The following is a 26682-nucleotide window of genomic DNA, read 5'->3' as shown; positions in this document are numbered from 1 at the left end:
ATCTGGAAGTAGAAATGGGGGCATGCCAACATAATGAAAACTGGCCAAATCGACACTGACTGGGAATAGGGAAGAAGACCTACGTTAAAATGGGAATTCTCCGAATTGACTGCGATTGGCCCTAGGTAAGGGGGTCTGCCCTTAAAATTTGGCCCTAGGTAAGGGGGTCTGCCCTTAAAATGAAAACTCTCGAGCTTGATTGACACTGGTGGTAGGCAAGGGGGAGTGCTATTATAATTAAAACTCCTCAACTCGATTGTGAATTGCAGTAGGTAAGGGGCTTGCTATTATAAAAATCCTTCCCAATTCGACTATGACTGGAATTTCTAACTTCGTATATTCTTGAGGTCTTGACTCCGAATTGAAGGGACATTGTGCCATCCGTTTTGTGATACGACTTACCGTTTAGCCAAAAAATAGCTCAAAAGGAATGTCTGCACAGTCATTAAAATTGCCTCCATATTTCGATACCTTGGGGGGGTAAAAGTGAAAAATTTGAACATCTTGGAATTTTTCCGTCGGTTAGGGACCAAAATAGGTACAAATAAGACTTAATATCTGGGAAAAAATATACTGTTGTGTAAGGCACTCATAGGACTCCTTTGGGCGGGGATGGAAAGGAGGTGAAGAACGAGTGTAAAAATCTATATAAATAAAATTGTTTCTGTTTGTCTGTCTGTTTGTCTGTTCCACCATCACGTCGAAACGGCTGGATAGATCTCAACCAAACTTCATATTTAGGGTATACTCATCCCGGAGAAGGTTTTGATATGCATATCATTTTAAAATCCTTGAATAGACAGGGGGTTTATAGGAAAACCAGAATGGTTTTTCCACCATCACGTCGAAACGGCTGGATAGATCTCAACCAAACTTCATATTTAGAGGATACTCATCGCGGGGAACTTTTCCATATGCATATCATTTTAAAATATTTGAATATATGGGGGGTTTATAGGAAAATCAGAATGGTTTTTCCACCATCACGTCGAAACGGCTGGATGGATCTCAACAAAAATTGTATTTAGAGTATACTAATCCCGGGGAAGGTTTAGATATGCATATCATTTTAAAATCCTTGAATAGACGGGGGGTTTATAGGAAAACCAGAGTGGTTTTCCCACCATCACGTCGAAACGGCTGGATAGATCTCAGCCAAACTTCATATTTAGAGTATACTCATCCCAGGAAAGGTTCCGATATGCATATAATTTTAAAATCTTTGAATAGACGGGGTGTTTATAGGAAAACCACAGTGGTTTTCCTCTATTTTCTCTTATACTATTGATTTTCTGTAAACTTCGTTTACCGTACGTGAAACGTCTCTTCATTATAAACAACTTTCGTTATGTTCATAATTTACCTTACTCTTCACATGACGGAGAAATTTACAATTTTCTGCTGGTATCATGCTCTGCATTTAGTGACCGACAGACCGACAACGAACCTACAGGTTACCATGGCAACGTCTCTGACTGCATGCCAGTAGGGAAGTAACGTATTGCCATTTTCCTCATCATGCTTTTAAATTCGTGGTTGTTCCTTGGGTAGATGGCAAGAGAGGCATCAATCGGCTCATCTGCGGGATATTGGCGGAATATCGTTGGAGGTTATAACCGCCCTCGAATAGATTAAGTAATAACACCATTAGTCATCTTCATATTTGTTTACCTAAGAATCACTGAACCTAAATTTCTCCTCTGTTAGCGCTTTATTATATCCATAACTCACGGCATTTATTTATTTGTCGTTATCCGGCTGTCCTCAGTTATAATCCATTTTCTATTAGTTTTTACGCCGTATGTACGTGAATGCTAGAAACTACTGGATGCATTTCCACCAAGATTCGTATTTAGAATACACCTGTCCTTGATAGGTTTCAGGGCAAATATTGTTTCTAAATCCCTGAACTAACTGGGGGTTTATACGAAACCGAAACAGTGATTTTGCACTTCCAAAAAATATACACAACAAAAGTTTATGGAAGTCTACCTACCTTGGTAGAAATTAATGTCTAAACCTTTTTTTCTCATGTGCATCATTTCGATACGAGGATCAATAAGGGAGATATCATTAAAGGACCGTTTTTCTGTACAAGTCCCATCGGACTTAACTCACGAGCGGGTGCGTGTAAAGCGTATTCCTTACAACTTGAAAACTACTGAAGACATTCGAAACAAAATTTATATTTAGCATCCACCTGTCCAAAGGTAGGTTTTAAACGTAAATAACATTTCATGTTCCGGAATGGACTGGCGGTTTATAAGGAACCGAAATGGTGATTTTACTCTTCCACAATATATACAGAACAAGACCAACCTGACTGGAAATCGACCAAACCTGATGGAATTCCACCTCTAAACCTTTTTTTCATGTGCATTTTTTCGTCAGGAGGATTAATAAGGGAGATATCATGAATGGTCACTTTTGCAGGTTAAGTCCAGCGGACATAGCCCAAAAGGTGTTTTACATGGAGCAGATTCCTTATCTATATAAATCAAATCGTAACAACTGTGTACCTCTACACTGACTATTTTGGCGAAATTTTCCTACAGCTTTCCGTTTAAGGGGTAATAATAACAATCTCCATAATTTTTGATTTCCTGAAAGTCCTAATTTTTACCCGCCTCGCCCAAAATCCACATTGTGGCATAATCTGCCAGAAGAATAAGAAGATAATTGAAATTTGACAAAATTATACGTTTTAGCCTGTAACGAATGAAAAATCCTATATCATTAATTTTTTCATTTTTTTTCCCCGAAGAATATCGAAATATGCAGGCAATTTTAATGATGGTGCAGACCTTCGGAAATTCCTATCACGTAACGGATTGCACAATCTCCGTTCAATTTGGAATGATCTACAACCTTGGTCTTATGACTTTATGCCGTATCTGTATCCCTTTTACGTTTGATTTTTCTCTATTAATCGATGTTAAGTCAATTTGGAATTTTCACATGCATTATTCATACTTTCAATTACTTATATGAAATACAGAATCATCAAACTCTTCACGAAAATTGGCCCACTCAGTAGCCATATGTGAGCCAAATGCTACGTATGTAGCTGTCACATTATTATCCGAAAAGTAATGTAATGTGAGATGATCTTACAAAACCTTTACCCTGTTCCACGTTTCTAAATCTGACCCAAGAATAGATGACATATCATTGGACCAGCCATTTAGGCCACTAAATCCGGCGTGTCTTATGGTATAATCCTTTGTCGATATGACGTACGTTTAGTAGCAGTTAATCTGTAAATGAAGGTCTTCAATATTGTAAACACGCATATACTTTCGTATGTCGATCTATATATATTCACTGATGTCGATTTAGCGATCGAGAAAGGGTCGGTCTGCTATTGTAATCAGTACTCCCCACACCGACTTTGACTGGCAGTAGGAAAGGGTTCCTTCTCCAACTCCTGTGTAACTGTCATTAGTAAGGAAGGCCTACAATTGTAATGAATAGTTCCCTTCTCGATTTGACTTGCAGAAGGTAAGTGAGCATGCAGTTTTGTTTAAAACTCCCCTACCCGATTGTGTTTGGCAGTAGGCAAGGGTGCCCGCCATTATAAAGAAATGTACTCATCTAAAATGTGACTGGCATTAGGCATAGTGGCCTGCTATTTTGATGGAAACTCACCAACTTGGTGTGACTGGCAGTAGGAAAAGGGGCCTGTCATTATAATGATAACTGCACAACTCAATTTCGAGTGATAGTAGGGTAATTGCCTGCCATTATAATAAAAACTGTAATCTGTCTGGAGGTAGGAAAGGGGGGCTGCCATTTTAACGAAAACTCCCCAAATCGATTCTGTTCGCATAGTAGGCAATGGGGCCTGCAATTATAATGTAAACTTCCCAACCTGATTGTGAATGCCAGTAGGCAAGTGAGCCTGCCGTTATATCACAAATCCGTAACAAACACTTTACATTGGAAACGTATGGGGACCTCCCCATGCTCTTTCTCGGATAACGCTAAGAGACATGCAATTTTAAAACTATCATATTTACTGCATGTACACTATTTACTTCGATATTCGAATACAATGTAGAATACCGTAGCGAAGCACGGGTACATTCGCTAGTCTATATAAATAAAATTGTTTCTGTTTGTCTGTTTGTCTGTCTGTTTGTCTGTTCCACCATCACGTCGAAACGGCTGGATAGATCTCAACCAAACTTCATATTTAGAGTATACTGACCCCGGGGAAGGTTTCGATATGCATATCATTTTAAAATCTTTGAAAAGACGGGGGTTTTATAGTAAAAACGGTTTTCCTCCATTTTCTCTTATACTATTATAGGCAAAATATCGAATTTGTCGTATAAGGACGAGACAAAGCTCAATTTAATCCTCTTGACGCAAAGAACAAAACTCGGTAAGCCCTCCGGGCCCGAAAACCATGTTTTAAGGCCCTAAAACCAACCGTTACGGAGATATTGGCACCACACTACCCCTGCTCTAGGAATCGGATAAAGAAATGAACTGCCGTAACCATGGCAACGTCAGCTCCAGGATTCTAGAGCAGTGAGATTATGCATGTACGTTTGGGCATAGCTGTCAACCAAAATAGGTACAAATAAGACTTAATATCTGGGAAAAAAATATACTGTTGTGTAAGGCACTCATAGGACTCCTTTGGGCGGGGATAAATAAAATTGTTTCTGTTTGTCTGTCTGTTTGTCTGTTCCACCATCACGTCGAAACGGCTGGATAGATCTCAACCAAACTTCATATTTAGGGTATACTCATCCCGGAGAAGGTTTTGATATGCATATCATTTTAAAATCCTTGAATAGACAGGGGGTTTATAGGAAAACCAGAATGGTTTTTCCACCATCACGTCGAAACGGCTGGATAGATCTCAACCAAACTTCATATTTAGAGGATACTCATCGCGGGGAACTTTTCCATATGCATATCATTTTAAAATATTTGAATATATGGGGGGTTTATAGGAAAATCAGAATGGTTTTTCCACCATCACGTCGAAACGGCTGGATGGATCTCAACCAAACATTGTATTTAGAGTATACTAATCCCGGGGAAGGTTTAGATATGCATATCATTTTAAAATCCTTGAATAGACGGGGGGTTTATAGGAAAACCAGAGTGGTTTTCCCACCATCACGTCGAAACGGCTGGATAGATCTCAACCAAACTTCATATTTAGAGTATACTCATCCCAGGAAAGGTTCGGATATGCATATAATTTTAAAATCTTTGAATAGACGGGGTGTTTATAGGAAAACCACAGTGGTTTTCCTCTATTTTCTCTTATACTATTGATTTTCTGTAAACTTCGTTTACCGTACGTGAAACGTCTCTTCATTATAAACAACTTTCGTTATGTTCATAATTTACCTTACTCTTCACATGACGGAGAAATTTACAATTTTCTGCTGGTATCATGCTCTGCATTTAGTGACCGACAGACCGACAACGAACCTACAGGTTACCATGGCAACGTCTCTGACTGCATGCCAGTAGGGAAGTAACGTATTGCCATTTTCCTCATCATGCTTTTAAATTCGTGGTTGTTCCTTGGGTAGATGGCAAGAGAGGCATCAATCGGCTCATCTGCGGGATATTGGCGGAATATCGTTGGAGGTTATAACCGCCCTCGAATAGATTAAGTAATAACACCATTAGTCATCTTCATATTTGTTTACCTAAGAATCACTGAACCTAAATTTCTCCTCTGTTAGCGCTTTATTATATCCATAACTCACGGCATTTATTTATTTGTCGTTATCCGGCTGTCCTCAGTTATAATCCATTTTCTATTAGTTTCAACATTCTTAACTGTATTATTTTCTTCCTTAATTACGCCGTATGTACGTGAATGCTAGAAACTACTGGATGCATTTCCACCAAGATTCGTATTTAGAATACACCTGTCCTTGATAGGTTTCAGGGCAAATATTGTTTCTAAATCCCTGAACTAACTGGGGGTTTATACGAAACCGAAACAGTGATTTTGCACTTCCAAAAAATATACACAACAAAAGTTTATGGAAGTCTACCTACCTTGGTAGAAATTAATGTCTAAACCTTTTTTTCTCATGTGCATCATTTCGATACGAGGATCAATAAGGGAGATATCATTAAAGGACCGTTTTTCTGTACAAGTCCCATCGGACTTAACTCACGAGCGGGTGCGTGTAAAGCGTATTCCTTACAACTTGAAAACTACTGAAGACATTCGAAACAAAATTTATATTTAGCATCCACCTGTCCAAAGGTAGGTTTTAAACGTAAATAACATTTCATGTTCCGGAATGGACTGGCGGTTTATAAGGAACCGAAATGGTGATTTTACTCTTCCACAATATATACAGAACAAGACCAACCTGACTGGAAATCGACCAAACCTGATGGAATTCCACCTCTAAACCTTTTTTTCATGTGCATTTTTTCGTCAGGAGGATTAATAAGGGAGATATCATGAATGGTCACTTTTGCAGGTTAAGTCCAGCGGACATAGCCCAAAAGGTGTTTTACATGGAGCAGATTCCTTATCTGTATAAATCAAATCGTAACGACTGTGTACCTCTACACTGACTATTTTGGCGAAATTTTCGTACAGCTTTCCGTTTAAGGGGTAATAATAACAATCTCCATAATTTTTGATTTCCTGAAAGTCCTAATTTTTACCCGCCTCGCCCAAAATCCACATTGTGGCATAATCTGCCAGAAGAATAAGAAGATAATTGAAATTTGACAAAATTATACGTTTTAGCCTGTAACGAATGAAAAATCCTATATCATTAAATTTTTCATTTTTTTCCCCGAAGAATATCGAAATATGCAGGCAATTTTAATGATGGTGTAGACCTTCGGAAATTCCTATCACGTAACGGATTGCACAATCTCCGTTCAATTTGGAATGATCTACAACCTTGGTCTTATGACTTTATGCCGTATCTGTATCCCTTTTACGTTTGATTTTTCTCTATTAATCGATGTTAAGTCAATTTGGAATTTTCACATGCATTATTCATACTTTCAATTACTTATATGAAATACAGAATCATCAAACTCTTCACGAAAATTGGCCCACTCAGTAGCCATATGTGAGCCAAATGCTACGTATGTAGCTGTCACATTATTATCCGAAAAGTAATGTAATGTGAGATGATCTTACAAAACCTTTACCCTGTTCCACGTTTCTAAATCTGACCCAAGAATAGATGACATATCATTGGACCAGCCATTTAGGCCACTAAATCCGGCGTGTCTTATGGTATAATCCTTTGTCGATATGACGTACGTTTAGTAGCAGTTAATCTGTAAATGAAGGTCTTCAATATTATAAACACGCATATACTTTCGTATGTCGATCTATATATATTCACTGATGTCGATTTAGCGATCGAGAAAGGGTCGGTCTGCTATTGTAATCAGTACTCCCCACACCGACTTTGACTGGCAGTAGGAAAGGGTTCCTTCTCCAACTCCTGTGTAACTGTCATTAGTAAGGAAGGCCTACAATTGTAATGAATAGTTCCCTTCTCGATTTGACTTGCAGAAGGTAAGTGAGCATGCAGTTTTGTTTAAAACTCCCCTACCCGATTGTGTTTGGCAGTAGGCAAGGGTGCCCGCCATTATAAAGAAATGTACTCATCTAAAATGTGACTGGCATTAGGCATAGTGGCCTGCTATTTTGATGGAAACTCACCAACTTGGTGTGACTGGCAGTACGCTGGCTGGCAGTAGGAAAAGGGGCCTGTCATTATAATGATAACTGCACAACTCAATTTCGAGTGATAGTAGGGTAATTGCCTGCCATTATAATAAAAACTGTAATCTGTCTGGAGGTAGGAAAGGGGGGCTGCCATTTTAACGAAAACTCCCCAAATCGATTCTGTCCGCATAGTAGGCAATGGGGCCTGCAATTATAATGTAAACTTCCCAACCTGATTGTGAATGCCAGTAGGCAAGTGAGCCTGACGTTATATCACAAATCCGTAACAAACACTTTACATTGGAAACGTACGGGGACCTCCCCATGCTCTTTCTCGGATAACGCTAAGAGACATGCAATTTTTAAACTATCTTATTTACTGCATGTACACTATTTACTTCGATATTCGAATACAATGTAGAATACCGTACCATGGCAACGTCAGCTCCAGGATTCTACAGCAGCGAAATTATCTATATAAATAAAATTGTAGGGGGTCCGCTGTCTGTAATTTCTTTTGTTTTGCCAATTTTTCAGATATTTATCCGTTTTAGGTCAACTCAAGACCGAATCGGTGGTTTTTACGTTTCGTGTCTGTTTGTTTGTTTGTTGTTTGTCTGTTTGTCTGTTTGTCTGTTCAACCAAACTTCATATTTACAGTATACTTATCCCGGGGAAGGTTTCGATATGCATATCATTTTAAAATCTTTCAATACACGGGGTGTTTATACGAAAGCCATCACGTCGAAACGGCTAAATAGATCTCAACCAAACTTCATATTTAGAGTATGCTCATCCCGGGGAAGGTTTCTATGTGCATATCATTTTAAAATATTACAATAGATGGGGGGTTTATAGGAAAACCAGAATGGTTTTCCTCCTTTTTCTCTTATACTATTGATTTTCTGTAAACTTCGTTTACCGTACGTGAAACGTCTCTTCATTATAAACAACTTTCGTTATGTTCATAATTTACCTTACTCTTCACATGACGGAGAAATTTACAATTTTCTGCTGGTACCATGCTCTGCATTGAGTGACCGACAGACCGACAACGTCCCCCTGTGGGTGGGGGCGGTAGAATAACAAGAGAGGTGTCAATCGGCCATTCTGCGGGATAATGGCGGAATATCGTTGGAGGTTAGGCCTATAACCGTTCTCGAACAGCTTCAGTAATAACACCATTAGTCATCTTATATGTTTACCTAAGAATCCCTGCGCCTAATTTGCTCCTCTGTTACGGCTTTCTTATATCCATAACTCACACCAGCATAATTTATTGAGGGGCATAAGTAAGAGCAATACATTCACTTGGTATTTACATATTTGTCGTCATCCGGCTCTCCTCAGTTATTATAATCTATTTTCCATTAATGTCAGATTTCTTAACTATTATTTTCTTCCTTAATTACTCCGTATGTATGTTGATTGATTGATTGATCGATCGATTGATTGATTGATTGATTGATTGATTGATTGATTGATTGATTGATTGATTGATTGATTGATTGATTGATTGATTGATTGATTGATTGATTGATTGATTGATTGATTGATTGATTGATTGATTGATTGATTGATTGATTGATTGATTGATTGATTGATTGATTGATTGATTGATTGATTGATTGATTGATTGATTGATTGATTGATTGATTGATTGATTGATTGATTGATTGATTGATTGATTGATTGATTGATTGATTGATTGATTGATTGATTGATTGATTGATTGATTGATTGATTGATTGATTGATCGATCGATCGATTGATTGATTGATTGATTGATTGATTGATTGATTGATTGATTGATTGATTGATTGATTGATTGATTGATTGATTGATTGATTGATTGATTGATTGATTGATTGATTGATTGATTGATTGATTGATTGATTGATTGATTGATTGATTGATTGATTGATTGATTGATTGATTGATTGATTGATTGATTGATTGAATCCCAGCAGAAAGGCGTAATTGTTCAATACAATCCTCCACATTCGGTTGGCCTCAGGAACGGCATACGATCTTAAAATTGGGCCAACTCCCGAGATCTCTCAAACATAAGAACACAAGTCGGATGAGAGAAGAGAGTGGTGATGGTGCTGATTTTTGTTTCAAGAGGAACTACAACGGGGCAACCATCCTATATTAACAGTAATCAGTGACAAAAATGGAGGAATCCGACTCTTCCGAAATTAAGTTATCCGCGAAGGGCGTGGAAATGAGGCCTCGAATGTTCTTATGCCGTCGGAGTCTGCAAAGAACAAGAATAGACCACGGAAGTTCGGATAATATAGCTAAAGTGAGGAGCGTGGCATAAGTAAGTGCACCTAAAAGGGTCCGTGGTCGCGAGCCCACCCTGCCAAGTTAAGGACCCCTGGGGCGATTTCAGTCACCTGTTACGACAGGCAGGGAATAACCCGGATGTATTCCTCCCCCCCCCCTCCCACCTTCACCACGCAACAGGCGGTTCACAGAAACGAACTACGATGCACACGCTACGCAAAATACAGTAGGTCACTATATACACCAACAGCAATATAAGGAAAGAAATTACGTACAGATGTTACATGGAAATCTTTCCTTTATAAGAGAGACAGCTATAAACAAAGAAATAAGATACACGTGCGGTTGTGTGCTACACAGTCACGGTGCTCCTGTGGGGAAAACCAACATCTACTGTCGTTCTCTATATGCGATTTTCTATTTTACGCAATAAAAATATCACACGAGAACACTTTTACGTATTCTAAAAGCAACTTTATTATCGCTACGAACTTATCCTGTCAGATAGAAGAAAACATTCAGTGCCTCTCTCGGAATACAAAAAAGAAAACAATCGCTCTCTAAAACAATCTACATAGAATTTATACATGTTTTACATCAGATATCTAATGGTGCTGTTCCTTGACGCCATATTGGAAATCTGTGTGCCGTACGTCCGCACGTTATACGTCCATGGACACGAAACATAAATATAATAACATAATAATTTCGGCTCATCATAAACCTTCAAAATACCAGTATTGAAGGTTTTATCCTAATTAGGATACCTGTCCTACGACACTACTGCGCAACCAATCTGGGCCACCCGTGAGTCACAGGCAACAGCTACTTCGGTCAGCTTCAGCAGTCTATATCATCCATGTCGATAAGCGTAACCGAAATCAATATTGCTCTGAGCAAAAGGAACTTGACTGCTTAATGGTATTCACACTGGTGGCGCTTAGTTCTTCTCTGTATTACATTGTTACTTTCTAACTGAGATTGTTAACATATCTATGTGAGTGTTCATGTCAGTTATTGCGTTTAAAAATATCTGAAATATTGTTTCCTGTTTCAGAAGTGTTGCGACGGTACGTTAATTTATTTCCACTTTAGAAATTTTCGGATACTCTAATTTCATTGGGAACCACTGCATCTGAAATTCTTTTCTGGGCGGGGTTTGTGGTTGTTATTTGGAAGCATTTTGCGGCCTTTCCCTTTCTTTTGCCGATATCTTCATTCTTCGAAGTATCGGATCTCTTTCAATTTCGTTCTGATTAGTGATAAGGCAGGATTGTTGAGGAGTTGTCCTTCCTTTTGAAACAATCACCAATACGGCCATTTCAATTCTGTTGCTGATTGCGATTTTTAACCCCTTTGTGGACTTTATCTTCCTTTTCCGATATCTTCATTCTTCGAAGTATCGCATCTCTTCATATTTCGTTCTGATTAGTGTTAACAGAAGATTGTTGCGCATTTGTACTACCTCTCGAAACAATAATCACAACTACCTCTATTTTGTTGACTATTACCCCTTAGTACTTCCTGCCTTCCCAGTTTCTGCTCTGGGAGGGGTTTCTGTTTTTGATATTTTCGAGCTCATTGCGGCCCTTCCCTTTATTTTGCCGATAACTTCATTCTTCGAAGTATCGGATCTCTTTCAGTTTTCTTCTGATTAGTGTTAATAGAGGATAGTTGCCCCGTTGTACGTCCTGTTAAAACAATAATCACCAACACCACCGTCACCAACAGAAAATAATCACCACCACATGCACTTTGCTGCCCATTACAGAGTTACTGATTGGGTTTCGACACTTTTGTGACTGTTCCTTTGACCATGCCTGCTAGGAAGCGAATTAACATTGGACGGTCCATATCAAAAGCTAAAAAAGTTAAGATATTGAGGGCTTCCGAGACTGCTTCAGACCGCGAGGCCAGACTCAATGCAGACAGACTGAGGAAGAGCACTCACCGTGATTCGGAGAGTGCTTCTGAGCGCGAGGCCAGGCTTAGCTCACAGAGAGCACGCCAGTCCACATCTAGGGCGTCTGAGACTGCTTCAGACCGCGAGGCCAGACTCAGTGCAGACAGACTGAGGAAGAGCACTCACCGTGATTCGGAGAGTGCTTCTGAGCGCGAGGCCAGACTCAATGCAGACAGACTGAGGAAGATCACTCACCGTGATTCGGAGACTGCTTCTGAGCGCGAGGCCAGGCTTAGCTCACAGAGAACACGCCAGTCCACATCTAGGGCGTCTGAGAGTGCTTCAGACCGCGAGGCCAGACTCAGTGCAGACAGACTGAGGAAGAGCACTCACCGTGATTCGGAGAGTGCTTCTGAGCGCGAGGCCAGGCTTAGCTCACAGAGAACACGCCAGTCCACATCTAGGGCGTCTGAGAGTGCTTCAGACCGCGAGGCCAGACTCAGTGCAGACAGACTGAGGAAGAGCACTCACCGTGATTCGGAGAGTGCTTCTGAGCGCGAGGCCAGGCTTAGCTCACAGAGAACACGCCAATCCACATCTAGGGCGTCTGAGACTGCTTCAGACCGCGAAGCCAGACTCAATGCAGACAGACTGAGGAAGAGCACTGACCGTGATTCGGAGACTGCTTCTGAGCGCGAGGCCAGGCTTCGCTCACAGAGAGCACGCCAGTCCACATCTAGGGCGTCTGAGACTGCTTCAGACCGCGAGGCAATACTCAGATCGCAAAGATTTAGACAGATGCGTTTAAGAGAAACAGAATCAGAGGATCAGCGGATGGCTCGAATGGAGCATGACAGAGAGCACCATTCCCTCACACGCGAAAACCTAGCTGCGGAGGAATATGCTCAGGCGTTAACACAACGACGAAGTACCTACGCATCGTTAAACGAAATGCAAAATGTCCAGCAGGAAGAGAAAAGACAACGTGCAGCAGAAAGACGTTCATCAGAGACCACTGATGAATATCTCAGACGGTTAGATGAAGATAGAGTGAGACATGCCAATGTTAGAGAATTACATTCAACGTCAATTGAATCTAGGTGTCCTAATATGATTCCATGGCATGAAAAGCAGCGAAGTGCATTTGCTTATAACCCTCTTATCGACTACCATCCAAGAGCCCATATAGGGTCTTTGAGTAAAGTGTGCCCTTTCTGTAGGGCTCTCAAATGGAAGCAAGAGCCAGAGGGAATGTGCTGCTCTTCCGGAAAAATTAAATTAAATCATCTAACTCCTCTACCGGAACTTCTTATTTCTCTGTTAAATGGGACGCATACTGACTCTCGCCATTTTCTTCAATTTGTGCGAGCCTACAACAGCGCATTCCAAATGACAAGCTTCGGAGCTACTAAAGTAGTGGAAGGAAATTTTATGCCAACATTCAAAATTCAAGGACAAGTATACCACTTAATAGGTTCACTTCTCCCTGCAAACAATGAAAATTCTAAATATCTTCAAATATATTTCATTGCAGACCACAAAGCACAGGTAGATCAAAGAACAGCAATAATACCAAATTTAAAAACCCATTTAGTTAATGATTTGCAGGGCATGTTACATGATGTGAACCCATATGTCAAGGAACTGAAGACAACTCTAGAGACAATGCCGGACGGTGACACCCACAAGATTGTGATCCACGCCGACCGAGTTCCTGCTGGTGAGCACAGAGGCTGTTATAATCAGCCGACAACAAACGAGATAGCTGTCATATTGGTTGGACACGAATGTGATAAGCGAGACATCGTGCTTCGGACAAGAGACCAGGGCCTGAGACGAATATCTGAAACCCACCGATCATACGACGCTCTTCAATATCCCCTGATGTTCCCTCGTGGAGATGATGGCTACCACTTCCTACTGTACCACGTAGACCCACGAACCGGAGAACTAAAGACCCCTCTCAAGAAAACATCTTCTCTTCAGTTTTATTCTTATCGTATAATGATAAGACAAGGCGAGGTAAACTACTTACATTGTTACCGTCAACTGTCCAATCAGTTCTGGGTAGACATGTATGCTAAAATAGAGACTGAAAGGTTAGTCTATATCAGAACACACCAAAGGGAATTAAGGGCTGAGAGCTACATTCACCTTAAAGACGCCCTGAGGAAGGACGAGGGTAACATGGCAGATTTGGGACGGTTAGTCATTTTACCGTCCACTTTCACTGGAGGACCCCGATATATGCACGAGCGATCTCAAGATGCACTCTGTTATGTGCGAAAATACTCATGTCCAGATCTTTTTATTACAGCTACAACTAATCCAAAATGGGAAGAAATTGGTAATGCCGTATATAATGGTCAGTCAGCGAATGATCGTCACGACATTATTACACGTGTATTTCACATGAAATTAAAATCTCTCATGGACTTACTAACCAGAGAACAAATATTTGGGCCAACTCTTTGTTTTATGTACTCTGTTGAATGGCAAAAGCGTGGCTTGCCTCACGCCCACATATTATTATGGCTTGAGGACAAGATACGACCCGTCGATATTGATAAGGTTATTAGTGCTGAATTTCCAGATCCTGATAAAGATCCACAGCTTTTTAACATAGTTAAATGTCACATGGTCCATGGACCATGCGGATCTTTCAACGTAGGCTCACCATGTATGAAAGGTGGACGATGCTCAAAACGATACCCACGAGCATTCGTCAATGAAACTGTCACAGGGAACGATGGGTACCCATCCTACAAGCGCAGGATTCCTTCTATGGGTGGCTTCACTGCACGCCTTATGATAAATGGACAGGATATGGAAGTGGATAATAGATGGATAGTGCCATACTGTCCTGTTTTGTCTAGGGTATTCAAAACACACATCAATGTTGAATACTGTAGCAGTGTTAAGTCCATCAAATACATCTGTAAGTACATCAACAAAGGAAGCGATCAGGCAGTCTTAGGTTTGCAAGACAAAAATGATGAAGTGTGCCAGTATCAGAGCGGAAGGTACATATCCAGCTCAGAAGCAGTTTGGCGAATTCTTTCATTTCCTATCCATGAAAGGTATCCTCCAGTAATGCATTTAGATGTTCATCTACAAAATTTTCAAAGAATTGTCTTTACTGCAGAAACGGCTCATGACATAGTAGAAAATCCACGTAACACCACCTTAATGGCATTCTTTAACTTATGTCAGACAGATGATTTTGCTAAGACACTGTTGTATGAAGACGTTCCCTCTTACTATACGTATAACAAACAGCAAGGTACATTTGTAAGAAGAAAGAAAGGAGTACCTGTGGTAGCATTTTCGGGCGTTAGAAAGCAGCACGTAATTAGCCGAGTGTATGCAGTCCATCCTAACAATTCCGAGTGCTTCTATTTACGCATGCTTCTGTTCACTGTCAGGGGACCAACATCCTTCACTGACCTTCGCACCGTCAATGGCATACTTCACCCTACATATCGGAGTGCATGCAAAGCCCATGGATTACTCCTGGATGACTCTCAATGGGAAGAGACACTGAAGGAGGCGATAGTTTCACAAAGCCCAGCAAAACTTCGCCGGCTTTTTGGCATATTGTTAGTCTTTTGCAGTCTCTCTGATCCGTTGGATCTGTGGAACAAATATAAGGAGAGCCTAGCAGAAGATTTCTTACGACAACTTTCCCCCTGTAACGACGGTACTGCTCATGAAATGATCGCCCATGTGGAAGACAGATGTCTTCAAGACCTCGAAGAATACGTTCTATCGATTGGCGGTCAGCCTTTGAACATTTACGGCCTTCCTTCCCCTCAGATCTTACAAACGTTAAATGCTGACTATCTCAGGGAAACAAATTACAATAAAGAAGCGTTAAGGTCTTTTGTTCTATTAAATGAACCAAAACTTACAGATGAACAGACTGTAGTATATCGGGAAATATTAAACTGTGTTAGAAATAAGGAAAGTAGAATGTTTTTCTTAGACGCTCCGGGCGGAACTGGAAAAACATTCCTGATTAACTTACTGTTGTCTAAGATCAGACAGGATAGTAAGATTGCTGTAGCAGTAGCCTCTTCGGGGATCGCAGCCACTCTTTTACCCGGTGGCAAAACTGCTCACTCGATGTTTAAAGTGCCTATAGATCTTGACTGCACAGAGTCACCAATATGTAACATCACAAAACAAAGTAACATATCCAAGGTTCTGCAAGACTGCAGTCTTATAATTTGGGATGAATGCACTATGGCTCACAGAAAGGCGATTGAAGCAGTTGACCGAACGCTGCGGGACATCCGAAACAGTGATAACTTCTTTGGAGGTGTCCCTATCCTCTTTTCTGGTGATTTTCGTCAAACGTTACCGGTTGTTCCAAGAGGGAGCAGAGCAGATGAAGTGAACGCTTCATTAAGGAGATCATCACTTTGGCCAAATATCAAAAAACTGTCTCTGACACAGAATATGAGGGTACATCTAGGTGGTGATGAAAACATACATACATTCACTGAAATATTGTTGTCGATTGGGAACGGCTCACTGGGAGACAGTAACGGGATCATTACTCTTTCTGATGAATTTTGTTTGTCGCTTTCTAACCTTGAAGCTCTCATTTCATCGGTGTACCCGGACGTAGAAAATATTAGGAGCAAACCCATCTCATGGCTCTGCTGCAGAGCGATCTTAACTCCAACTAATGAACAAGCGGCGTACATTAATTCGACTATCCTCACAATATTCCACGGCGAGGAGACAGTTTATACGTCTGTCAATGAAGTAATCAACTCTGACGACGCAGTTCACTATCCTCCTGAGTTCCTGAATTCTATAACGGCTCCGGGGCTTCCATCGCACAAAATTACCTTAAAGATCGGCGCACCAATCATACTCATGCGCAATCTCAGCCCACCTAATTTGTGCAATGGGACAAGACTTCAGGTAAACGCCCTCCACAAACATGTGATAGAGGCAACTATCATGACTGGATGCGGTGAAGGAGAGTCAGTTCTTATCCCGCGGATACCACTAATCCCAACCAACTACCCGTTTGAGTTCAAGCGTCTGCAGTTTCCAGTCAGCCTCTGCTTTGCGATGACTATTAATAAATCCCAGGGCCAGACGTTGAGTATTGCTGGACTTGACCTCAGATCACCCTGCTTTTCCCACGGGCAACTGTACGTCGCATGTTCCCGAGTCAGCAGCAGCAAGTCCCTGTTTATATGTGCACCAGAAAATAAAACACGAAACATTGTTTATCAAGAGGTTCTTCAATGACTCTGTTCTTCCTTCGCTTCAGTACGTGTACTGGTGACAAATTAAATGAAATTGATCCCATAAACGAATAGACTCCTAATTATGGGAAGATCATCAGTGTTACTTAATTTTTCCAAGCACACTGTTGATTATCTGGAAGTAGAAATGGGGGCATGCCAACATAATGAAAACTGGCCAAATCGACACTGACTGGGAATAGGGAAGAAGACCTACGTTAAAATGGGAATTCTCCGAATTGACTGCGATTGGCCCTAGGTAAGGGGGTCTGCCCTTAAAATGAAAACTCTCGAGCTTGATTGACACTGGTGGTAGGCAAGGGGGAGTGCTATTATAATTAAAACTCCTCAACTCGATTGTGAATTGCAGTAGGTAAGGGGCTTGCTATTATAAAAATCCTTCCCAATTCGACTATGACTGGAATTTCTAACTTCGTATATTCTTGAGGTCTTGACTCCGAATTGAAGGGACATTGTGCCATCCGTTTTGTGATACGACTTACCGTTTAGCCAAAAAATAGCTCAAAAGGAATGTCTGCACAGTCATTAAAATTGCCTCCATATTTCGATACCTTGGGGGGGTAAAAGTGAAAAATTTGAACATCTTGGAATTTTTCCGTCGGTTAGGGACCAAAATAGGTACAAATAAGACTTAATATCTGGGAAAAAATATACTGTTGTGTAAGGCACTCATAGGACTCCTTTGGGCGGGGATGGAAAGGAGGTGAAGAACGAGTGTAAAAATCTATATAAATAAAATTGTTTCTGTTTGTCTGTCTGTTTGTCTGTTCCACCATCACGTCGAAACGGCTGGATAGATCTCAACCAAACTTCATATTTAGGGTATACTCATCCCGGAGAAGGTTTTGATATGCATATCATTTTAAAATCCTTGAATAGACAGGGGGTTTATAGGAAAACCAGAATGGTTTTTCCACCATCACGTCGAAACGGCTGGATAGATCTCAACCAAACTTCATATTTAGAGGATACTCATCGCGGGGAACTTTTCCATATGCATATCATTTTAAAATATTTGAATATATGGGGGGTTTATAGGAAAATCAGAATGGTTTTTCCACCATCACGTCGAAACGGCTGGATGGATCTCAACAAAAATTGTATTTAGAGTATACTAATCCCGGGGAAGGTTTAGATATGCATATCATTTTAAAATCCTTGAATAGACGGGGGGTTTATAGGAAAACCAGAGTGGTTTTCCCACCATCACGTCGAAACGGCTGGATAGATCTCAGCCAAACTTCATATTTAGAGTATACTCATCCCAGGAAAGGTTCCGATATGCATATAATTTTAAAATCTTTGAATAGACGGGGTGTTTATAGGAAAACCACAGTGGTTTTCCTCTATTTTCTCTTATACTATTGATTTTCTGTAAACTTCGTTTACCGTACGTGAAACGTCTCTTCATTATAAACAACTTTCGTTATGTTCATAATTTACCTTACTCTTCACATGACGGAGAAATTTACAATTTTCTGCTGGTATCATGCTCTGCATTTAGTGACCGACAGACCGACAACGAACCTACAGGTTACCATGGCAACGTCTCTGACTGCATGCCAGTAGGGAAGTAACGTATTGCCATTTTCCTCATCATGCTTTTAAATTCGTGGTTGTTCCTTGGGTAGATGGCAAGAGAGGCATCAATCGGCTCATCTGCGGGATATTGGCGGAATATCGTTGGAGGTTATAACCGCCCTCGAATAGATTAAGTAATAACACCATTAGTCATCTTCATATTTGTTTACCTAAGAATCACTGAACCTAAATTTCTCCTCTGTTAGCGCTTTATTATATCCATAACTCACGGCATTTATTTATTTGTCGTTATCCGGCTGTCCTCAGTTATAATCCATTTTCTATTAGTTTCAACATTCTTAACTGTATTATTTTCTTCCTTAATTACGCCGTATGTACGTGAATGCTAGAAACTACTGGATGCATTTCCACCAAGATTCGTATTTAGAATACACCTGTCCTTGATAGGTTTCAGGGCAAATATTGTTTCTAAATCCCTGAACTAACTGGGGGTTTATACGAAACCGAAACAGTGATTTTGCACTTCCAAAAAATATACACAACAAAAGTTTATGGAAGTCTACCTACCTTGGTAGAAATTAATGTCTAAACCTTTTTTTCTCATGTGCATCATTTCGATACGAGGATCAATAAGGGAGATATCATTAAAGGACCGTTTTTCTGTACAAGTCCCATCGGACTTAACTCACGAGCGGGTGCGTGTAAAGCGTATTCCTTACAACTTGAAAACTACTGAAGACATTCGAAACAAAATTTATATTTAGCATCCACCTGTCCAAAGGTAGGTTTTAAACGTAAATAACATTTCATGTTCCGGAATGGACTGGCGGTTTATAAGGAACCGAAATGGTGATTTTACTCTTCCACAATATATACAGAACAAGACCAACCTGACTGGAAATCGACCAAACCTGATGGAATTCCACCTCTAAACCTTTTTTTCATGTGCATTTTTTCGTCAGGAGGATTAATAAGGGAGATATCATGAATGGTCACTTTTGCAGGTTAAGTCCAGCGGACATAGCCCAAAAGGTGTTTTACATGGAGCAGATTCCTTATCTATATAAATCAAATCGTAACAACTGTGTACCTCTACACTGACTATTTTGGCGAAATTTTCCTACAGCTTTCCGTTTAAGGGGTAATAATAACAATCTCCATAATTTTTGATTTCCTGAAAGTCCTAATTTTTACCCGCCTCGCCCAAAATCCACATTGTGGCATAATCTGCCAGAAGAATAAGAAGATAATTGAAATTTGACAAAATTATACGTTTTAGCCTGTAACGAATGAAAAATCCTATATCATTAATTTTTTCATTTTTTTTCCCCGAAGAATATCGAAATATGCAGGCAATTTTAATGATGGTGCAGACCTTCGGAAATTCCTATCACGTAACGGATTGCACAATCTCCGTTCAATTTGGAATGATCTACAACCTTGGTCTTATGACTTTATGCCGTATCTGTATCCCTTTTACGTTTGATTTTTCTCTATTAATCGATGTTAAGTCAATTTGGAATTTTCACATGCATTATTCATACTTTCAATTACTTATATGAAATACAGAATCATCAAACTCTTCACGAAAATTGGCCCACTCAGTAGCCATATGTGAGCCAAATGCTACGTATGTAGCTGTCACATTATTATCCGAAAAGTAATGTAATGTGAGATGATCTTACAAAACCTTTACCCTGTTCCACGTTTCTAAATCTGACCCAAGAATAGATGACATATCATTGGACCAGCCATTTAGGCTACTAAATCCGGCGTGTCTTATGGTATAATCCTTTGTCGATATGACGTACGTTTAGTAGCAGTTAATCTGTAAATGAAGGTCTTCAATATTGTAAACACGCATATACTTTCGTATGTCGATCTATATATATTCACTGATGTCGATTTAGCGATCGAGAAAGGGTCGGTCTGCTATTGTAATCAGTACTCCCCACACCGACTTTGACTGGCAGTAGGAAAGGGTTCCTTCTCCAACTCCTGTGTAACTGTCATTAGTAAGGAAGGCCTACAATTGTAATGAATAGTTCCCTTCTCGATTTGACTTGCAGAAGGTAAGTGAGCATGCAGTTTTGTTTAAAACTCCCCTACCCGATTGTGTTTGGCAGTAGGCAAGGGTGCCCGCCATTATAAAGAAATGTACTCATCTAAAATGTGACTGGCATTAGGCATAGTGGCCTGCTATTTTGATGGAAACTCACCAACTTGGTGTGACTGGCAGTAGGAAAAGGGGCCTGTCATTATAATGATAACTGCACAACTCAATTTCGAGTGATAGTAGGGTAATTGCCTGCCATTATAATAAAAACTGTAATCTGTCTGGAGGTAGGAAAGGGGGCTGCCATTTTAACGAAAACTCCCCAAATCGATTCTGTCCGCATAGTAGGCAATGGGGCCTGCAAGTATAATGTAAACTTCCCAACCTGATTGTGAATGCCAGTAGGCAAGTGAGCCTGCCGTTATATCACAAATCCGTAACAAACACTTTACATTGGAAACGTACGGGGACCTCCCCATGCTCTTTCTCGGATAACGCTAAGAGACATGCAATTTTAAAACTATCTTATTTACTGCATGTACACTATTTACTTCGATATTCGAATACAATGTAGAATACCGTAGCGAAGCACGGGTACATTCGCTAGTATTCAATAAATATACCTACATCCGTTTATTCTCCGTTATACCTGTTATTTTCATTGTAGTTGAAAAATGCTCATAATTTCCTGATTTCAACAGTATATGCATTTCTTGGATTGTTACTTTCTTAGTTACGGAAGATCAATACGTAGTAGCTCGTGCGGGAAGGGATCTGTGTAAATCTAGTGTATATTCAAGGGCCACTGGTTCGAGTCCAGTGATGTGCTATGTTCTTTAGTTAGGATGTACAGGAACATATTCCATATGTAGTGTTTCGAAATGCCTCTTTCATCCCCTGGTGGATGAGTACTGTTCATTTGTCGGTCGTTGTGGACTAAAGTAAAATGTTACTTTCACTAACATCTTGGTCCCATGTATAGATGCTATAGTATAAAAGTTACTCGACTGTCATTTTTATGTAATTTTCGGTCAGATGTACTATAATGTTACGTATTTAGAATTTTTCTGTGCTAATTATCTGCTTATGTATTTATAATCCCAAAATGCCGATTATCTCACATTATCGAGAAATGTCGGTAAAAAGTGAGTGTTATAGGATTGGTCACAAACTGATAAATAAGTTGAAAAATATAAATCGATAACTGACGCCGTTGCCAATGTATCAACTGACTAAGTTAGCCAATCAGATCACTACGCGGGAGAATTCAAAATGGTTTTGAGAAGCAGTGTTGCTAAATCTTCACGTGCCTTGAGACCAGATTGGGAGCACCGATTGAAGAAAACTTCTCTGCAAGAGAGGGATTTGAACACGGACCTCTGAGCTGACAGGAACGCGCCATAGCAAGTACGCTACGGTAACACCGTAATGGTAACACGGTGCTTATAATTTTTTTTTTTTAATATTCGTTTCTTGGCATCGGTGGCTGCTAGACGAACGGTCACTTGCAGAAATGTGGCAGCCATCAATATGGCGTGCCTACATTGAAACTGGACTCTCATTGCAACGCAAGTCTTCTTCGATTGGTGCTTTGAAACCGGTCTTAAACCCCGAGCAGGTTTAGCAACACCGCCTCGTAAAGCTCATTTGAATTCGCCCACGTAGCGGTCTGATTTTCTAACTTCAGCAGGGGATAAAATGACAACGGCGCGAGATATCGATTATTAACCAGTATCACTAACCCTCTGTCGATTAACGTTTTTTCCGACCACACTGTACATTTCTGATATATTGCATTTGTTTCTGACTTTAGGTAAGTGGTCCGCCCAGCAGTACCAGCGGATTGTGCACCCTATAAGGACCACACAAATGTTTAATTTTTGGACCCAGAAAACAGATTATTGACCAAGTTGGCCGCTCACGGCATGTTTTCAGAACATACAAACAAGTACATTCCTAATATGAACATTATTACATTCTATATATTATTATATTTATAACAGTACATAAATGAAGGTCCATTCTCGAATAATTTGTTCATATTATTTCTATAAACAATTAAGAGATGAAAATGTTTACTCTATTCTATATTTAATGTAATGCAGAATGTTGAGCAGAGGAAGGTGATATGTAGTAGAACTTAATATCTCTAACCACTTTAAAATATTATCAAAATACCCCAATATATGCTCCAGTCATGAAACAGTATTCAGATTTTCGAATAGTCGAGTCATTACGTATAAATGTTTATGAAACTTGCAGCTGTAATGTTATTCTTGAGAGCATCATAATCACAACCAGATGTTTTGTTTCTATTCGCGTCCCATAATCTCACGATTTTACGTACCTGGGAAGTTAATTATGCCTGCTAAATACTTCTTCATAATATTTAGACCACCGTCATATGAAAACTGGTAAAGGTAAACTGGCGCAGAACTTATTGAAGACATTTTCTTGACTCCATGCATAACTCCTTCAGCAAACAACATATCCGTTGACACCTGTAAGTATAAAGTATAATGTAGGAGAATTAAAGCATTATGGTTGCATTCACAACTAGTAACACCATATCACAAAGGAAATGAATCATCAGTCATACGGTGGGATAGCTGCCTATCACTCTTGCTGTTCATAATCTACTGAACGCTCTTACCAAGGACTGGAAATCCTCCATCATAAATAACAGCTTATAAATCGATACGCTGTTGTATGCTGATGATCAGGTATTATTTTTCAGTTCAGAGGATGATTTAAAATGCTATGCACACAATATTAACTGAACAGCACATAACAATGAGAAAAAAACCACTTGCTTCCACAGGTAACTGTAAACATATCATGATTAAGAATCCATTAGAATGAAATAATTCCATCAACTATCACAGCAAATCCCCTACACTTGCTAGTAATATAAATGGAGATATCGATAAAAAATATTGCTATTTTTAGCAAAACCAAGGATACCATAAAGTCAGTGATGAAAATATCTTCAGTCCTGAGAATATCGAGACTTCATATTTACAGTGAACTTGCCAGGCCAGTCCTTTCGCACGGAAGTCAAGCATGGGTTATCAGGAAGAGAGGAGAACCTAGAATCAACGGTGCTGAGATGACATTTGTGAGACGTGCCATGGTGGATGGCCATGTCGTAGTCATTCAAGTTGGAGAGTTCGAAAATAAGGCTGATGAGAGGTGCTGATCAAGGTTTTGGCGACAGTAATCCCTTTGTTTGACCGTTGTGATATTCCGGCTCCACAATGGCCGTCAAAACTCCAGCAGCTCCATCTACGTCCACAGCTGCGTCCACCTAGGTCCTTGCTGGGATGGTCAGATCCTCTCGCAGCTTAATCTGGCGTAAACAGTGCCTTCCTGCGCTGGTAGCATGGCAATTTCTTCATCCCCGTACCGAAGCGTTTTGGCGCTCATATCAAGGATGATTTTATGTTCGTTCGGGAAGTCAAATCCTATGGTTATCTCGTCCACGATGTCCGCAACGAGAACCCGGTGCTTCACTGTCCACCACACTACGAAGAAATCCATCATCGTCTCCCCGTGGACAGGCGTTGTCTCTCCGGTAGCAGTAGCCAGGCTGAGGTTCACCGGCAGGGGTCGAATTCTTCACCGCTGCACAACTGTTCACTTCCCAATGGTCTTCGTTGCACCAGTTTCAATCAGAATGATCCTCGCTATCCCTTCGACGACTCCATCTACCATTAGCCTGCAGTTATCTGATCGCAGTCTCGTTACGCGGACGTGGGCGACTGAGGCTTGACGACTTTCCTGAGCCAACCTTCGCCCCCCAAGGCTGGCTAATAGTCATTTCTCTGGCTGGTGTATTTCTCGGTCGTCGGGACGTCAGATGGGGCCTCCCGTCTACGGCGGTCTTCGAAGTTACGGCGTATATGGTCCTTGGTACCACAATTCCAACAGGTGACAGGTCTTCGAGGTACCCGAGGGCTCGAGCGTTGTTCGTTGCCTCGTTTGTTGGGTTACGCTTGGATTCATAAAACATCCCACGGCTTCGAGGAAATCGGTCAGGGACTTATCTGGGTCGCGTAGTCCATCTATGAAGGAGTGCCTACCCATCTGTTCGAGGAACTTTTCTGGTGCTGAAGGATAAGCCAGGTGAACGAGACAGGCGACATCTGTCTCGAATTCCTGGAGTGTCTCCGTACTCTTCTGAGTTCTGGTTCGAAGCTGGGTTTGGTACGCCTGTTGTAGGTGGCGGTCTCCGTAGAGGGCGTCCATGTGAGCCACTAGCTCGGTGTAGTTGTTCTGTGCGCCTTCTGGTAATGCCTGTAGTAAATTGAGGGCTTCTCCTCTCAGAGCCACGACGAGGGCTGTAACTTCGTCCCCCTCACTCCAGTGGTTAGCAGAACAGGCTGCCTCGAACTGCGGCAGGTACGTACTCCATGGTACCTACCCGTCGAACGTTGGCGGCGTCACCTTGGTCGAACTCTGTACTGGAGACAATGGCCTCTCCACAAAGGTCCCGTCTCGTACGTTACCGCGTAGCTGGGCGACTTCTCACTTCAGGTCCTCGCAAATCGCGCTGAATTTTTGATCGACCGTAGCTATTGTTTCGTCAAACCTCCGTATTTTTTCTTCAAGTTCGTCTTTCACTTTTTTTATTTCTGTGTGGATAATATCCTTTATCTCATGGTGACCCTGCATGATCTGTCTCTGTACGTTTTCTACCTTCTTGTGGCCTTCTTCCATCTTCCCCATCGTCATTTTCTGGCCTTCTCCTGTCCTCCTCTCCATCTTATTTTGATTTCCTTCCATCTTTTCCTCCATCTTCCTTTGATTTTCTTCCACCTTCTTTTGATTTTCTTCCATATTCTTTAAATTTTCCTGCAACTTCCTTTGATTTTCTTCCATCTTCTTTTGATTTTCCTCCATCTTCTTTTGATTTCCTTCCATCTTCTTTGAATTTTCTTCCATCTTGTCCTCCATCATCTTCATCACCATATCGAAGAGCGAATTTAACTGAGCCTCCATTTTCGTGTGGCCTCTGGTCTCAACTAGCAAACTGTAATCAACAAAAGTTGTCAAAAAGATTTATATGAGTGTGCATTCACTCTGCACCGAAGTTCTGGAATGTTCCCGGTGGCGCTTGAAACCTGCAGTAATTGGTTCGCTGATTATAATTATGTATCACACATGGGATCTATTCTAACTTCTGACACCATTTGGTACGAATCTGTTTCCATCTGTTTCATTACTAGTATTTATTTCAGGATGGCCTAATAAATGCACACACACACACACACACACTAATTACCAGTCTATTTACAAATCTCTCTTCAGTACACACCCCCGGGAGTCCCAACCGGTTGCTACCTGAGAACGTCTATAATACTTGCTCTCACTTTCCCACAAGTACAGTCACCTCGTGCAGCCACTGTGGGTAGACAGCTGGATTTGAACACAGTGCCCCTGGCTATACAACACACGACGACTGTTCGTCGGTTCGACTCCAATGGTACTTCACACAATCTCATGAAGTGAACAAAAATCAGCAACAGCTCAACAGTATCCAACAGCAGGACGATACTCACAACAGCGAGTATTAACACACGTCCAATTATCCTAAGGCTCATTAACTGCTTCAATCGCTAATTCACGGCGGTCCTCAATCCATGGAAATACACACACACAGTACACTTAAGGCAGTACACAGTTTTTAGTTCCGTCGCCTCCAGTTATACACTCCGTGGTCTGTCGGACACTACAACAACAGCTCGCTCGCTGGGGATATTCAGGGCTTGGCTGGAGATCGAAACTTCCCGTCCTATCTTCCAGAAAGTGCATGGAGTAACTAGATGAAAGGAACAATATAGGAAGGGCCATGGCATGTCCCCGGGCGGGGTGGGAAATTCCCCGAGCTGGCTTAGTCATCCCC

The 26682-nt window shown here is 40.9% G+C and overlaps 1 protein-coding gene across 1 annotated transcript in view; it reads right to left on the bottom strand.

The window, feature by feature from the left end:
- Window positions 1-26682, bottom strand: part of LOC136877324 (esterase FE4) — an 82015-nt gene that overhangs the window by 12249 nt on the left and 43084 nt on the right. The window contains exon 7 of the mRNA XM_067151266.2: window positions 23125-23278. Within this exon, the coding sequence (XP_067007367.2) occupies window positions 23125-23278 (154 nt within the window). The remainder of the gene's footprint in view (window positions 1-23124; window positions 23279-26682) is intronic.

The sequence above is a fragment of the Anabrus simplex genome, chromosome 7 (genome assembly GCF_040414725.1).
Source record: "Anabrus simplex isolate iqAnaSimp1 chromosome 7, ASM4041472v1, whole genome shotgun sequence".
Lineage (NCBI taxonomy): Eukaryota > Metazoa > Arthropoda > Insecta > Orthoptera > Tettigoniidae > Anabrus > Anabrus simplex.
The sequence above is the reverse complement of the archived record's forward strand: the minus strand, read 5'-3'. Positions and strand labels throughout refer to the sequence as shown.